We start from the raw sequence: 14,930 nt of genomic DNA on the forward strand, positions 1-14,930 counted from the left end.
GTCACCATATGTTCACTGTACCAGTCACGAAAATGTACAGTCTTAGTGTCTATCAAATCAACGTCACAGCGGAAAGTGTAGGACATAATTCAGCAATCTCCTTGGTTATCCGGAAACATTCGTTGCTGCACACGCACTGCGCGCAAATCTTCGCTTTCTCAGTTCGTCAAGCAGTTGCTTCTTGCTAGCACGGAAACGCCAGAAAGACAAAATAGAATGCTGCGTGTCGTTGAGTACTCTACAATAAGCTAAAAGCGTAGTAATAGCATCCGCGATCCTTTCGCAAGCTTCCTATATTGCTCCTCTACCTACACCCAGAGTGGTGTACCTTCTTAGAGAAAACGAATGAGCCAAGTATAGGGAGAGGAAGACCGAAGAGATAACGGTGATCTAGGCAGACGTCTGGATGGCTCACGTATATATCAGAGTGCGTGTATTCAAAGAGACAAGTGAGTAGCAAGGACACAAATATATGACAAAGGGAGGAGGCGTGATAGCAGGTGGCTGGTTCCCACTGGATTATACAAATGGGCGGTCACTCAACCTATATGGTTGCGAGCCTCTGGGAAATTATAGTAGTAAGGAAGTGCTTCAGGGGTCATCGCCTCCGTAAACGATCAGCTGTCCAGGTGGGTAATGCACTCAGAGAAGTGACGTCAGCTCTCGAGGTCTGTACAGTATACGTAGCGGGGCTGGGGCTTGATGGCAGGTGTGACTCCTGCGCGAAAAAAAAGTAAGCCTCCCAACGAGGTCTTCATTCACGTCCGGATACTTACCGCATCGCAGTAGAATACAGGAGCGCCCAAGTTCTTTTCTGAGTATTATGGGCATCATTTCCTGTGATCAATGTGGAGCACTGTAAGCACGTAATGCCAAATGTGTGTCGCCAACAGTGTTGTGGGCACAACACGGACGATGCTCCATTGGTGCGAGCATCTCCCTGATTTGTCGCTTGGCGCCGCAACCGATATGCCGAGGATACAGAGCGCGTGCATAACTTTCCCGGTCATTGACTCAGAGACCGGCCCTGTTTGGAAAGGCGTCAACAGCTACTTCCGTAATTCGTTCTGGCCTATGCTCACAAGGCTCACTGTCTACTGTTAGCCGCACCCTGTATATACATGCAAGGACGGTGTAAGCACCTCAAAACGATTAAGTCCCCGTTTATTAAGCACGTGCTAATACCGTAGATTTGACTCACACATGCAAACAGGGAGAAGGGATATCAAGTATGGTTCGTTATTTTATTGTTCATTGCGCGGCAACAGTCACATTTAATTGAAGTGGCAACCAGTAACCCCAACTCGCCATTTTCTTGTTCGCGGTATCGCACTCGCACACTGAGACACGAAAAACAACCGAAGCAAACGTCTTTGCCAGAAATGACCCAAGTATTCTAGAACGAATCATTTACTTCAGACTCCATCACGAGTCAATGATGATGATGACAGTTTCTTTGAAACGAGGTGGTGGCAACTAATTGCCTTATAGAGAACTGCTTCTTGGCCTAGTTAGCATTTGCTGAAAGACATAATTGCCGCAAACAAGACACGCACAAAACGACAGACGTCTTCAGTAGTACATTTTGGGAAAGGTCCTGTTTGATTAACTTTTCGAAGCTGACGATTTTAAGACGCATCATCGGGCACATGACAGAGTACTGGTGGAACCAATCCCTTGGACAACTTCGCAAAGCTCACAGTGGTGCGAAGTGCCGTCCGTGACGTCGTTCATGCGTCTGTGTTTTTTTTTTGCGTGTCTTATTTGAAGGCAATTACGTATTTTAACTAATCACCCATTGTGCTTGAGCTAATCAGGTTTTGCAGTATCTACTGCAGTCTTGCATTTTGCGTGAAGTTGATGGTATCGGTGCCCCTCGGCTTACCTGGGTACAGCGCTTTGACGACACTTCACGTTCATTCTTGAGGGGGGAAAATTAGGCAGACGTGCATAGCGATTACACAAATGCACCGCAGTCAAAACGTGCTTCTTAGATAAGTATTCGTCATCCCAGGAATCGCCGAGGAGCATTTTTGGATATGCGGTGTCTTTTTCGGTTGTTGGGTGGCGCTCTGCTCCACTCGGTGCAGTCGAGGAAAAGTTTAGAAACGAAGTTCGTTTGAGAATATGTGAATGTGTTAACCTCTGAATCAGAGTCGTAGGTGGGTGCTTCTGCAGACGAATGCTTGCAGACAGAAAAAATAACAAAAGCAGTAAAATATTTTATTGTTTTGTTATGGCATAGTCACTTAAGTGGTACTACTGGTCCCAACCACCCTATTGACCCCATTGTGCTAAGAAATGCACCCGTTTATACAACCTCCGTAGTTGTTCTGGCGGCTTCTGTACTTTTGCGAAAAGAACAGGAATACAAATACTGAAAAACGCTGCTGCGATACGTGATTAGGCGCAGAAATAATTTTTAATACAATTAGCTGTAAACGAAACGTAAGGAGAACAGTGCATTAACCTGGAAACTTTACAACAATGACTGCAATGTGAAATACCAAATGTAGATGTCGTTTATCGATTTTGGTTTCACGAGTTTTGGGTGATAGGCTGCCTCATTGTCAAAAAACTATCTTTCCAAGCCTGTGTAGTATCTGTCAACATTTTTGGACACTCTCGCGACAACGTGATCATACCATGGCTAACGTACGTTTTCTTCATTCGTGCTACTTATTTAATGGCTATATTGTAGTATAGGGCGAGAGAGGAAAAAAAAACCTTTAATGATAATCCTGCGATTTTAACCTGCTTTGTCGCTTGGCTGGCTACTCCAGGTGCTGGATGACAATTATGCTATACACAGTGATCACACATACACAAAAATAGCACACACAGCTTTTCTGAGGCACCTTATTCGTGTTTATAAGTTTTATACCACATACACGATAGAGATATTTACAAAGTTTCGTTAAGGCCCGTGGATCTCAGAAGCACTAGTAAGCGCCTTCGTGTCGCGTGAAGCGCAGATAGTGCTTTGGCATGCCCTGTGAATATGCGCAGTTCTAATTTCCGGGAAAGCGGTACAGCGGGGAATGCGTTAGTATGAGGCACGCTTATACGACACCAAATGAATTAACAATTGTTCCCAAGCGTAAAAGCTGTCGACGCGACCATCTACGTATCTTGTTGCATGGCCTAATATATAACTGTTCACAGCTTCTAGGCATGAGTACCGTAAACTGCAACGTAACCACCATCCACTACTTCGCAACTCGATACACTGACATTTTAATATCGATTGGTATTGTGCCTAAGGTCATTAAAGATCTCGGTGCTTCATTGGCCACTAACGTTCAACAGTTTTCAAGCTAAGTTAGACAGCCTTTCAGGGAGCAAACAAGCAGATTGGAAATAAAAACAAAAATAATGTGTCTTTTCAATCATTCCGCGGGTTCTGTGAGATGGACAATGACTCTTGTAACACACAGAGTTTTCAAATACCATGTGCATAGCACATGCCCCATTGTCGGCCTGTTTTCGAAACCCGAAGAAAATCCTCACGGCACGACGACTCCGCGCACTATTGTTCCGCCAGAAATCGCCTAAAAGACAGTGCAAGGGAGAGCTATCCCAATTATTAAACGGCCTACATTTGCATGCTAAATATATTCCGCCCGGAAGCCCTGACGCTGCCGCGACGTCCGGATTAATTAAAAGCGCGCTCGCGAATTCTGGGTGCGCTTCATACGCACGGTCGCCAGCCCTCTGCTTCAGCTTCGCCGAGACAGAAGTACTATTATGACTACGCCGCGCAGCAGAAAGAACGCGGCTCGTAAAACTCGGTGATAAATTATCTCTAATGTGTCGCATGACGGCCGACTCTTGTGCAGTGACCCAGGCATGGCCTGTTTTTCTTTTTTTTTTTGTGTGTGTGCCACCGCCCCCAGTGCGCGCTTGCAGAGAGGGGCGGGGCAAGGGTGTACAGGTCAGGCGACACTAGCTTTCCGAGGGTCAAGCTTGAATCGAATGGCTCGAGCGACGGTAATATGAGAGGTAGGAAAGGATGATATAGTTGCAAAGTTAGCCGTGTCGGGGGTTTCGAAAGAGTTGATACAGGCTAAAAAAAAAAAAAGAACGCCCCGATCGATGTCTCCCAGGCTATGTTTGGTGGGTATTTGTTGCGTAACCGCCAGAACTACCCGTGTATTTGAGAAGTGCCGTTTTTATGGGGACTCGACGAGCGAGTGCACTCACCCAGGGGTCATTGAGAAAGTACGGCAAAGACTGGTGCCCTGAATCCGCTGTGTCTGCAATAGCATGGACACTATTGTACAGCGTGGTGCTAGAATGGTGCCGAAGTTTTGAATTATTTAAGACATCTAAATTTTGAAGCAATAATTCTACTTCTAAAGCGCGTTTACCGCACCCGACAGTGCTACAGGAATCTGTAATTTAGGGACCTTCATGAAATTCAAATGTAACCAACACTGATGAGACAGATTAAAAGCAAAACGGTATTGTTGCAGAGACGCATCACGTGAGCAATTGAACAAGCTACAAAATCGTGCAATATTTTGAATATTTGTGAATGGTGTAGAGTGCATAAACACAAGCATTGCATGACAGTAAAGTTGTGATTTGTGTTGTGCATGAACGCAAACATTGGATGAGACTACTTGTTCCATGGGATGGCAATAAATATAATTGTAGACATAGCAATAAACTTTATAGCATTTATTTTGCTCCTCTGCGAAGATTATAGCTTCACACAAATATCTGCATGTGCGTTGGATCGGGCATAATTTTTTTATTTGCAAATGTCGTGGTGTCAGTGACGCTCTCAAAATACCAATGACCATCTCAAATAAGAATTATCGATCGAAGTAGATAGCCCTCAGTGATTGCGTGAAACTAAGGTGTCGCAAAACATTCACTCCGCAGCTCTTCTGCAGTCGTACATGTATGTGCTCTCTTGCGTAAGTGGCTTTGCGTGCAAATCGTGGATGCTGGGCAATAAGCTTTAAATGCCATAAATAATCATGCGTAGCTATGCGCTGAAATGGAGTAATACGCTAAAATACAAACTTAACCCACTATAGTTAGCATTTTTTGTGCAACTCGAAGGATCATTGTTCTCTCCCACTTTGCCAGAGACAATGTACTATGGATGGTGAAGTAGTCAATAATGTTGTTCATAGAGACACACGACGAAACTGGAACGGACTTCTAACATGAAAATGCTTCCAGCGGGCTAATCTATCCATAAAGAGTCAGGATATCGGTAGGCTATATTCTGTGATTCTATAAGGCAGCCTGTCGCAATCTACAATCAGCCCTACATCACAGACATAACAAATAGCTGGCTTCCTAATATCAGATACACTTACCGTCGCGCTGTGATAAATGGGCACGCCGTCAAATTTCAGGTGTTGCTGGTCTATTGCAGCATAGTCGGCAACAACAGTGCTGACCAAACACCGCGCTAAGCCCGCTAACAAGTCCACCTTGCTTCCGTGCCTTTATCAGGACCGGATATAGCGTGAGAACATCAAGTATTTGCTCGTCGCGTTACATCGGAGCTCTGGAATTCATCGGTGTCCGGCTAATTACAGTCGGCGCCTTCACCGTCCACTTGGCCTATTTTGTGGCGGGGCGTCTTCACCACATCGTCTGTGGCTGGGCACTCTATGCGTTCATGCTGTACTCATAAAGGCATGATGGGCAAAGTCTTGTTGAGCTTCTGCGGCTCCTGCCAAATCTTCGAAATGGCCACCGGCCTTGTCGCGGCGCCAAAGTCAATCTGTGTGTGCTACACTGCAGTTGGACCACGGGCCACCGAATAAGGTGGACATTTTGAAACCCTGGACTCGGACGTCATCCTCACAAAAAACTACTAAAGCACTGCTGCGCTTTGCCAAGATGACTGGGCTGCAACACTGCCCTTGAATGAGCAGTGAACGCTGTCTCGTATGCGAGCGCATTATCTCTCGTCACTCGTTGGCGCCAGTGTCTCTCATAAAGGTTGAAAGTGCCTTTGTTACGCCGGACGCACACTCTAAATTGGCTCGCATTTTGCGTGATGTGGTTTGTCTCGCATATTTTGTGTGTGGCGTGCAGTGTGTGTATCATTTCTTTTCCCACATCAAGAAGCATGCTAGGCACACCGCCACGTATAGACCTCTCCAGAGTTCCTTAAGGAGCCCTGTCGTCACTTGACTTTCGTCGTTTCATTTCGTCGCTTTTGCTCCTTGTCCGGCATAAAGTAGGAAACCAGTATAAGCCTTCTTAATATTCTTGCCTTTTCTTGTTTTTCCCTATATCTCGTAAATGGCTGCAGAGTTGCACTCTGTAGTGCTTTGGTTAAGTCATGCCTGCCTAAGCCCAACTGGAGATTGTCCGACAAGGAGGCCGAATAAAAGATAAATCTATTTGATGCTTATCAGCAAGCCTGCAAGCTTTGAACATTAGATGTGCACAGAAGGAAAGAATATTGCTGAGATTAAAGCTGAACACAATAAGTGGTTAGAAATACGATGGTTTCTTGAAAAATATTACATCGGGATAGTGATCGTGCAAAGAATAAAACTATACCGCAATGCGTAAATTGAAGAGTTGAACGCGTCATCACGCGAACTTGTGGCAGAAATGAAACCAATGCATAGACGGCAATGACAGCTGCGCGCCGGGCGAGCGGTTGACAGTTCGCATCCCGCTTATCAAGTCCATGGGCAATTTCACATTCATCACTGCCATCATTTCCCAGCAGTCATTTGATGCTAGTGCAAATTTGTACTGCAATATTCGCGTTTCTCGTACAGTCTGATTAGACACAATGATCTCTGAACTTTGGGTACAGCAGGCACGTCTTGCGCGAGAGCAATAATGAGATGACGTTGACAATCGCGTCAAAGCAATCACCAGCCAAATGACAGGCTTGGTAATATAGCCAGCTTGATGATGGAGAAATATCTTTAGTATGAGACGCACAGCCCCCCCAGGCGGTTACAGGATATTCCAAACACTGAAAAGAATTATTATATTTCACTTTACGTTACTGGTGTGCTGTAAATATGCTAGCTGAAATATGGGTTACATATGTATGTAGAATTACAGATACGTGTTGACGTTTATTCTATTAGTTTTGCATGACGCGATCACAAACTTTACGTACTAGGTCTCTCATACCTATATGTAAAGCATTATACCATTGAACTAAGGAATCCGAGATGGTCAAAACTATGCACAGCCCTCGAGTACCTCGTGTATCCCTCACAGTCCAATGCGCAGCTGCGGAACGTTTAAACCGTCAATCAAATTTTTTCTACTATCGAAAGAAACGAAGTTTGCTAACGTCGTTCTAGGATGTCAAAGAGGTAATTTTGAACTTTATTTTCAGTTTACAGCTTTTTTATTTAGTTAACTAAAGCGCAAATAATTTTCCCTGATTGTTATTATTGTTAAAAATATCTTCTTATTAGATTGTGACACTAAGCATAAACATCCCTTGCAAAGGTACATCAGTGGTGTGAAACATAGGCGTCACTGTCTTCCTTTCGCCACTCATGGTATCACAGCAATATCTGTCAAGGGATGTGACATCGGCATTCTACAATATATTTTTCATATAGTAACACTTTATGTGCCACCTGTCATGCACGAAACAAAAAGCACACTCATCTATGTTGGCCTATGATAAGAAATAAATTATGTATAAAAATATTTGCGTAGTTTGCACGGCGCAAGGCTAAAGAAATAGCGGAGCTGATCGGCACCTAGCTGCTCCTGGCCTTACGGGTTATTCTTTTCCGAAATTTATTGATTATTGATCGATTATTGATTACCAACTGATTACCTGTCGATTGGGTATTGCAAGGTATTGGACACGTATTTGGGCTAGGCTAAGCACTACCTAGTCAACGCCAGCATTTTCCGAAATTTCTTGATTAGTGATCGATTATCGATTAGGTATTGATTGGCTATCGATTGGCTATCGCAAGGTGAAGCGAGGCGCAGCTGTGCGCAGTGACGTCATCGCTAGGCGAGTTTTTGCGAACGCTACGTGGGGAAACGAAAAGCTTAAACAGCTCCGCTCTTAAAATTTTAAGCAATAAAAATAGTTTCCGGTATGCAATGCTCGAAATTCGCCGAAACACAAGTGACTGGAGTCACTGTTTATCTATTGAGTTATATATTCATTCTTCTTTGAAGTAGCACGCCGAAAGACGATGGATGCGCCACTGTTGACCCACTTCAGCAAAAGTTCGTATCGCCTGCCACGCGTTTTCTTTGCACTGATACAGCACATAATATAGCGAACAGCAGCTGACTGCGCAAGATCATGCAAGTGCTCACGTAAGCCAGTTCGAGACAGCAGCTTCACTCGCCAGCCAGAGTGTCACGTTCAAGCAGCATTCACTTGCAGAAATCCACACATCACGACCGACCGTTTGACAGACATGGATGGAGGAGTCGCGTTGCTGGTAGATAACGCACTATAACGGCGAGCTACAAATCCCTTATTCGATCGTTCCCTAGCGACAAGAGCTATTTAACATGCCGGGAGGAGGGTGTGGGGGGTGTGGGGTGTCTCTATTGTTGGCTGTAAGGCAAGCGACCACTTTCATTGTTCCTCTTGTCTTCTCTAATTTTGTCTCTGTTAAAATTCACACCTGCAACCAAAGCCACCTCCTTTCCTATAACGGTGGCTTCTCCTCCTAACTAGTGTGCGTGCGGAGAAGCACGCTTTTGCGGCGCGATTAGAGCAGTCTTGCATGGAGTCGGTGAAGCTCGGGAAATTGGAAAACCGGTAACGTAGGTTCTGGCCGTTATGTTATATTTTTCTGTTTCCTAACTGCAAAAGCAGTTAGAATCCCGAAACTAGGTTTGTTCCGTACGTCGGTTCATTCTTTCCGTTGTCCCACCGACGACGGTGGCCGTAGTCGTCATTGTCAAGTATTCGTTCGCCCACCTCCTCGTTCTCGCATTCACCCCCGCTACAGGGATAAAGGAAAATAAAACCTTTTCTACCACCACCACTGCATTGCTCATGCAGCGGAACAGTCCGATCCCGAGCAAAGCGGCTTATATAGCGCGGAATACTGAGCCACAGAGAAGTGCCAATAGACGCACCTCATTGCTGCATAAGCAACCAAAAAACCATGACCTTATACTTGTGTGTATATATGTATATATATAGTCGCTCCATCGGTATCTTTAGACCTGCTAATAAAAGATCGTACGATAATCAACTGATCTCATCAGATATTCACGTCAGGCCCCGAATTAACATGCGTTTATTTCGCAAATGCTTTTTGCTATTCGCCAGCCGCCTTTGCTAATGATATCTACAACATCAGGATTGGCTGAAATTTTTCTCCTACGACCAAAATATAGTGGAAGAGTTTTTTTTTTTGTAAATATGTAGCCAGTTGTTACGTAAGAACGTCGGCAAAACTCACGGAGGGTAGCCACATAAGCGCGGGAATGCTTGAAAAGAAAATTCACCCATCCCCGCCACTCGGATGCTGCATAGGCCGGTAGTGAATTAGAAGTAGTTCTTCAGTACCAAACACATTTCTACTAGTGTATTTTTCATGTGTAGGCGTTCTGAAGCCAGTTTTTAAAACAAGCAATGGATCATAATTTAGTGGAAAAAACGACTACTCACTGGCGGCTAGTTTTAGCCTTGATAAACTGAGCCTACAGCAGCTCGTGTATCCACCTTGTTTGCTGATGTAACTTCTCGTAGATGCTGCGTCTTGCGTGGCTTGAGACCTTCTTTTATATTTATAAGCGCCACGCTCTTGCATTCGTACACACTGCATGGTTTGTCATTGAAAATAACAAGGCTTGCAGATCTTTTTTGAAAAATAAAGGACTTCTTCTCGAGCACTGTTTCTTTTAATGGGACAAAAGCGTAATTGCGGTATTTTTACACATGGTAAGAAAAGGAATTTCAGCAAGTTCCCTTGCTTTTTTTTCTATAGAAAGCGCAACGTATGTTCGTAGTTCGCGTTGCAACATAGACTCCTGAAATGTAATGAATTTATGTTAGAAAAGAAAGGAGAAAAATTGTCCCAATGTCACTCGCTTTTGAAAAACTGTCTTAGTTGCAGGTGGAATCATTGGGCAGATTTCTTAGAATTACAAAGCGGGAAGGTGGAAGCTGGAAATAATATAAATTGCGTTTATTTTCCTGTATTTTATGCTCTCAGAAAAAGCCGGGGTCTGTCTGTCGCGCATCTATCTATCTATCTATCTATCTATCTATCTATCTATCTATCTATCTATCTATCTATCTATCTATCTATCTATCTATCTATCTATCTATCTATCTATCTATCTATCTATCTATCTATCTATCTCTATCTATCTATCTATCTATCTATCTATCTATCTATCTATCTATCTATTCTATCTATCTATCTATCTATCTATCTATCTATCTATCTATCTATCTATCTATCTATCTATCTATCTATCTATCTATCTATCTATCTATCAGCGCATCGGGCTGCTGTGCTGAGGAACAGGGTTCGAAACCAACCGCTGGACCAACTTGGGTCACTGGGTGTGTGGCTCTGGGTTTGCGCCGTTCTTCCATGAATCTTATTGATGCCCATTTGTATCACTGGGTACTTCACACAATTTATGTGTCGCCTTGCAATGAACCTATTTGACGCCGACTTGGGTAACTGTGCGTGTGCCACTGCGCATGTGCCGCTCCTCGATGACGTAAAAGATTAAATTTCTCCGGTGCTCGGTGGAATCAAAGCCACGCGCCTCGCGCGGGCTGTTATATGGTGGCGCTGTTATACGGCACGAAAGAGGAGCCCGGCGGCACGCATGTTTCGACCTTGGCAACATAGTGCCTACATTGCTGCAATGCTAATAGCAGTAACGTCAACATTCATAGTATAGATGGATTCTGGCGCAAATTATTATTATTATTATTATTATTATTATTATTATTATTATTATTATTATTATTATTATTATTATTATTATTATTATTATTATTATTATTATTGTGATGAGAATGATAGTAATAACTGGTGACAAAAAGGTGGAACGCTATTCAATCTCTGCTTGATGTCGAATAAACGTTGTCACTCAAGCGCGGCTCTCAGAATAAATTGTACGGTTCCGCACCCCATTCTCATTCCCAATTCGTCCAGGAAGTCATTGTCTCTCACCGACGGCAACTAGAGGTTGAATCGCCTTCCAGCTTCTTTAATTCGCCCAAACATTCCGCGCTCCCTTTACTACACCTGGGAAGGCTGAACCATGCTACCGCAGGAGCGACGTCCGGAGCGTGCCGCGAGCTACGGCCACCGCAGGTGGCCCACATTAAACACGTCAGTAGGTCCTGGGAAACGGACTCAGCACCCAGACCGGTGACTCAGTTAGAATGCTACAGCTAGCGACTCGGGTCGTTTCAGCAATAAATGTTTTCTCTATCTGCGGCATTACTGCTTCTTTGCGCAACGTGTATTTTATTATAGATGCACAACACAGTTAAGCCAATCTGTTGGATCAATCAAATGCTGTCTTGAAACACCCAGGCGAGACATGGTGGTTATCCGAATATGGCGACTCTCTGTCCTCATTCGTTGACCTTGGCTTCATCTGCACGAGGTCGCCTACACAACACCTTGTGTGTGCGCAGTACTTAATATTTTTATACTTATTCTTGTTCTCTTTACCTCACTAGAAGTAAGCGTAAATAAAAGGTAATGGCTGCCTGATCAGCCGAATTTGCAACTTCGCAGAGGCTGCTGGTGGCCCCTCAGTGGTGACCAGCCACGTGGGTGGTGACGCTGCTCTGCCGTGCCACCTCCGGCACGTCACGCAAGACTCATGGGCCGTGTCCGTATCGTGGTTCAAGCGCGGCCTCTCGGGACCCGTCTACACGATCGACATGGGTTCGGGAAACTTCCTGCAGGCCAGGCACCGGCCAGCGCACCTGTGGGCTGGACGCGCCTATTTCTCTTCGGCCGACGAGCCGGCGCTCCTCATGGTCGGAGACGTGGCTGCGACCGACGCCGGACTGTACGTCTGCTCGGCGTTGTTCCCCGACGGGGGCGAGCGTAATTCCACCGTCCACTTCGTCGTAGTCGGTACGTACTTTATCCAGTACTCCAACGTTCATCCTTTGAACCACACCTTCCCACACTTTGCTCACTTGTAAAACGATTCTAATGTCGCCCTAGATCCGTCCTAATATAGCTCTTTATATTGATAGCCTCCATCACAAGTCTATATCTCACGCTTGAATAGTGATTTCTAGTAGTTGTCGAACCAAACATAAAGTTCCCTCAAAAGTGTAATGTAAAGGGTTCGTCAGAGAAGCCCTTTATCTTAATTGCCACATTCGATGAGTACCGTATTATATGCATGTAAGTGCCTTCCCAGGATCAACATATGAAAACGTTTGCGCAAATAAACCCTATTTCATACCGGTGTTGGTCATGTAACTAAACACAAGCGATAGTTAGCAAAAGCCAGCAACTTCAGCAACTATGTATGCATTAATTTGTTCATGTCGAAAACAACCGAATGCAGTGTCTTTTGTTTTTTGTTCTTCTGTACACACCCGTTCAGAGAGCAATGAAAGACTGCGTGTTCTAAGTATAGCTCTGCTTGCTTTCCGTGGTAGTACGTAAAGTAAAGCTCCGGAGAGATCACACTTTTTCTCTCATCAAACCTTCTGAAGAAGCAACGCGGGGCCACTCATTCTCTGCCCTGCGATTTCTGCCCACCTGGCAGAGGAGCAGATAAAATCAAGTGCGCGTTAAAAATCAGCTTGCATACATTCCAGTTCTACTAAATAGATAGGCCAACTGGCCGTTATGCTGTCGTTACAAAATAATTGCCCGGCATTCAATGGAGAATAAAACATATTTGTAAAAATTGTGTAGCTTCGTACACGCCCTTTTCACGATTCAGTTCGGCACTTACGCGAGCAGCCGAGCCAACCAAAGCGTGCGCGCTGACGCGCGACACCAGTGACCAAATGCAGTCACTGGTTCATCCGATACTTACAACCGCTGAATGCCCACAGTAACCACCCCTAATTATGACCAACTTATTTCCCCGGCATGCTATAATCTCGCTGGCGGCAACGTTCGCTCCCGCATTGCCGCTGCAGCGTACGTGCGACGAGCGAGCACCACGTTCGTGGCGCGAACTTAATTTTGTGTGGAAGGGACCCGGCGCCGGCTGGTCCAATTTGTAGCTTGCAAATCGCCATTTCCGGTCACATCCGGAGGCTCGAAGGCCAGACGCACGAGCATATATAACGACACACCAGTTAGAGAGAGATCTGAGGTTGAAAAGAGGACAAGTGTAGTTCACAAGCGCATTGCAGCCACGTGCTCTCCATACGGGAAAAGTGGGCATGCGTCGTATCGAGTCATGACTAAGCTACACGGGGCAACAGATCCTTTCAGCATCTGCTGCGATTTTGTTAAAGCGGCGCTCCCTGTGCCGACCATCCAGTAGTTTCTCCTGGCTTGGTCGGTCTCTGGTATAGTTTTTTTTCTTGCCGGCTAGACGCGTCGTCGTTATTAAATAAAAGAAAGGTTGTCCGCCGGCAGAATTTGAACATGGGTACTTCAGCGTACCAGCCCGATGACAGGATGCTCAACCCATTTGATCATATCCGGAAGCACGAAATGCGCTCATTGCACAAGGTGGCATCTTCGTTGGTTGAGCAAACTCCCAACGCACGCCGAAGGGTAGCGTAGCGTGTAGATGGAGTTGAACGGCTGCGCACTACAGTCTGGCTTGTGTCAGCTGGCGTTGGACGGAAAACAGTTGAGTTAGTGAGGCCGAAGAGGGACTTTGAGATGTGCGAGTTTAGTGAGGCTTTCTTCATGGGTTCTGTAAGATAGGTACTTTGGTCGGTGATGGCACTGTGTTGTGCAGAAAAAGTTCACCGTCGTTTCCGCGGACGGGTGCGGGACGCGTTCGTCGCCGGAATTCGCTGCGCATGTCTTATCGTGATGGGCCATTTCTTCATAGCAGCTCACCAAAGCTTCGCTAACGCTGATTCCCAAGACATGCATGGATATTTATACTCTAAAATCACATTATATTCTTGTTACCACGGTTGTTATCAAACTAGTTGATTAAAGTTTGATGGGCATATTACCGGTAAAAATAGTCTGGTTGTCACTCTTTTTGGGAAGCGGAAATGCACAGCAATAATTTAAAGAACTGCCACCCTCTATATTATTATTATTTGATTTCAAAACATATACACAGGAAAGGGAAAGCGAGGAGCAAGGCTGGCAACATTCCGCATGTGCTCTTAGAAATTGTACCCAGGAATCGAAATCAAACCAGCTTGTTTTTGCTGAACATCTACAGTGCACCTAAATCGCGACAGGAGGACTTCGGACCTCTTTTTTTCGGCCACCAACAAACAAGCCAAGAAATTGATCATTCTGGGGGATTTCAATGCGTCCCACCCAACCTGGGGGTACAAAACAGAAACTCCAAAAGGCCGCCCTATAGCCCACGCCATAACCTTTCATCGATTCACTCTGCTGACAGAACCTAACACACCAACCAGAACGGGTAACAGTGTGAGCAGATACCTGCCCCGACCTAACAATGGCCAAGGGGTTGACTTAGTTCTCCTGGAGCAACCTAATGGAGAGCCTTGGCAGTGACCACAGCATTCTAGCCACAGAAGTTCAACTGGTGGCCATACGCACCCCAGAACGTGCAATCAAAATAACGAACTGGGACGCCTTTCGACACAACAGAACCAAGTCTGAACAACATGACACACCCTCCCTACACGAGTGGATACAACAGCTAGAAGCAGACTTTAAAGCTGCCACCAAGCAACTCACTGCAACAATAAAGACACCGGATGTGGACAGACATCTGCTTCACCTCTGGGAAGCGCGAAGGGGCCTGAACAAACGATGAAGAGGCAGCGGAACAACCGTAGGCTGAAACATAGAATC

General features: G+C 45.3%; 1 protein-coding gene across 1 annotated transcript in view; it reads left to right on the forward strand.

The window, feature by feature from the left end:
• The window catches only part of LOC119440609 (hemicentin-2), a 90,851-nt gene that overhangs the window by 16,117 nt on the left and 59,804 nt on the right, over positions 1–14,930 (forward strand). The window contains exon 2 of the mRNA XM_049662983.1: positions 11,721–12,068. Within this exon, the coding sequence (XP_049518940.1) occupies positions 11,721–12,068 (348 nt within the window). The remainder of the gene's footprint in view (positions 1–11,720; positions 12,069–14,930) is intronic.

This window comes from Dermacentor silvarum, chromosome 2 (assembly GCF_013339745.2).
Source record: "Dermacentor silvarum isolate Dsil-2018 chromosome 2, BIME_Dsil_1.4, whole genome shotgun sequence".
In the NCBI taxonomy this organism is placed as follows: Eukaryota; Metazoa; Arthropoda; class Arachnida; order Ixodida; family Ixodidae; genus Dermacentor; species Dermacentor silvarum.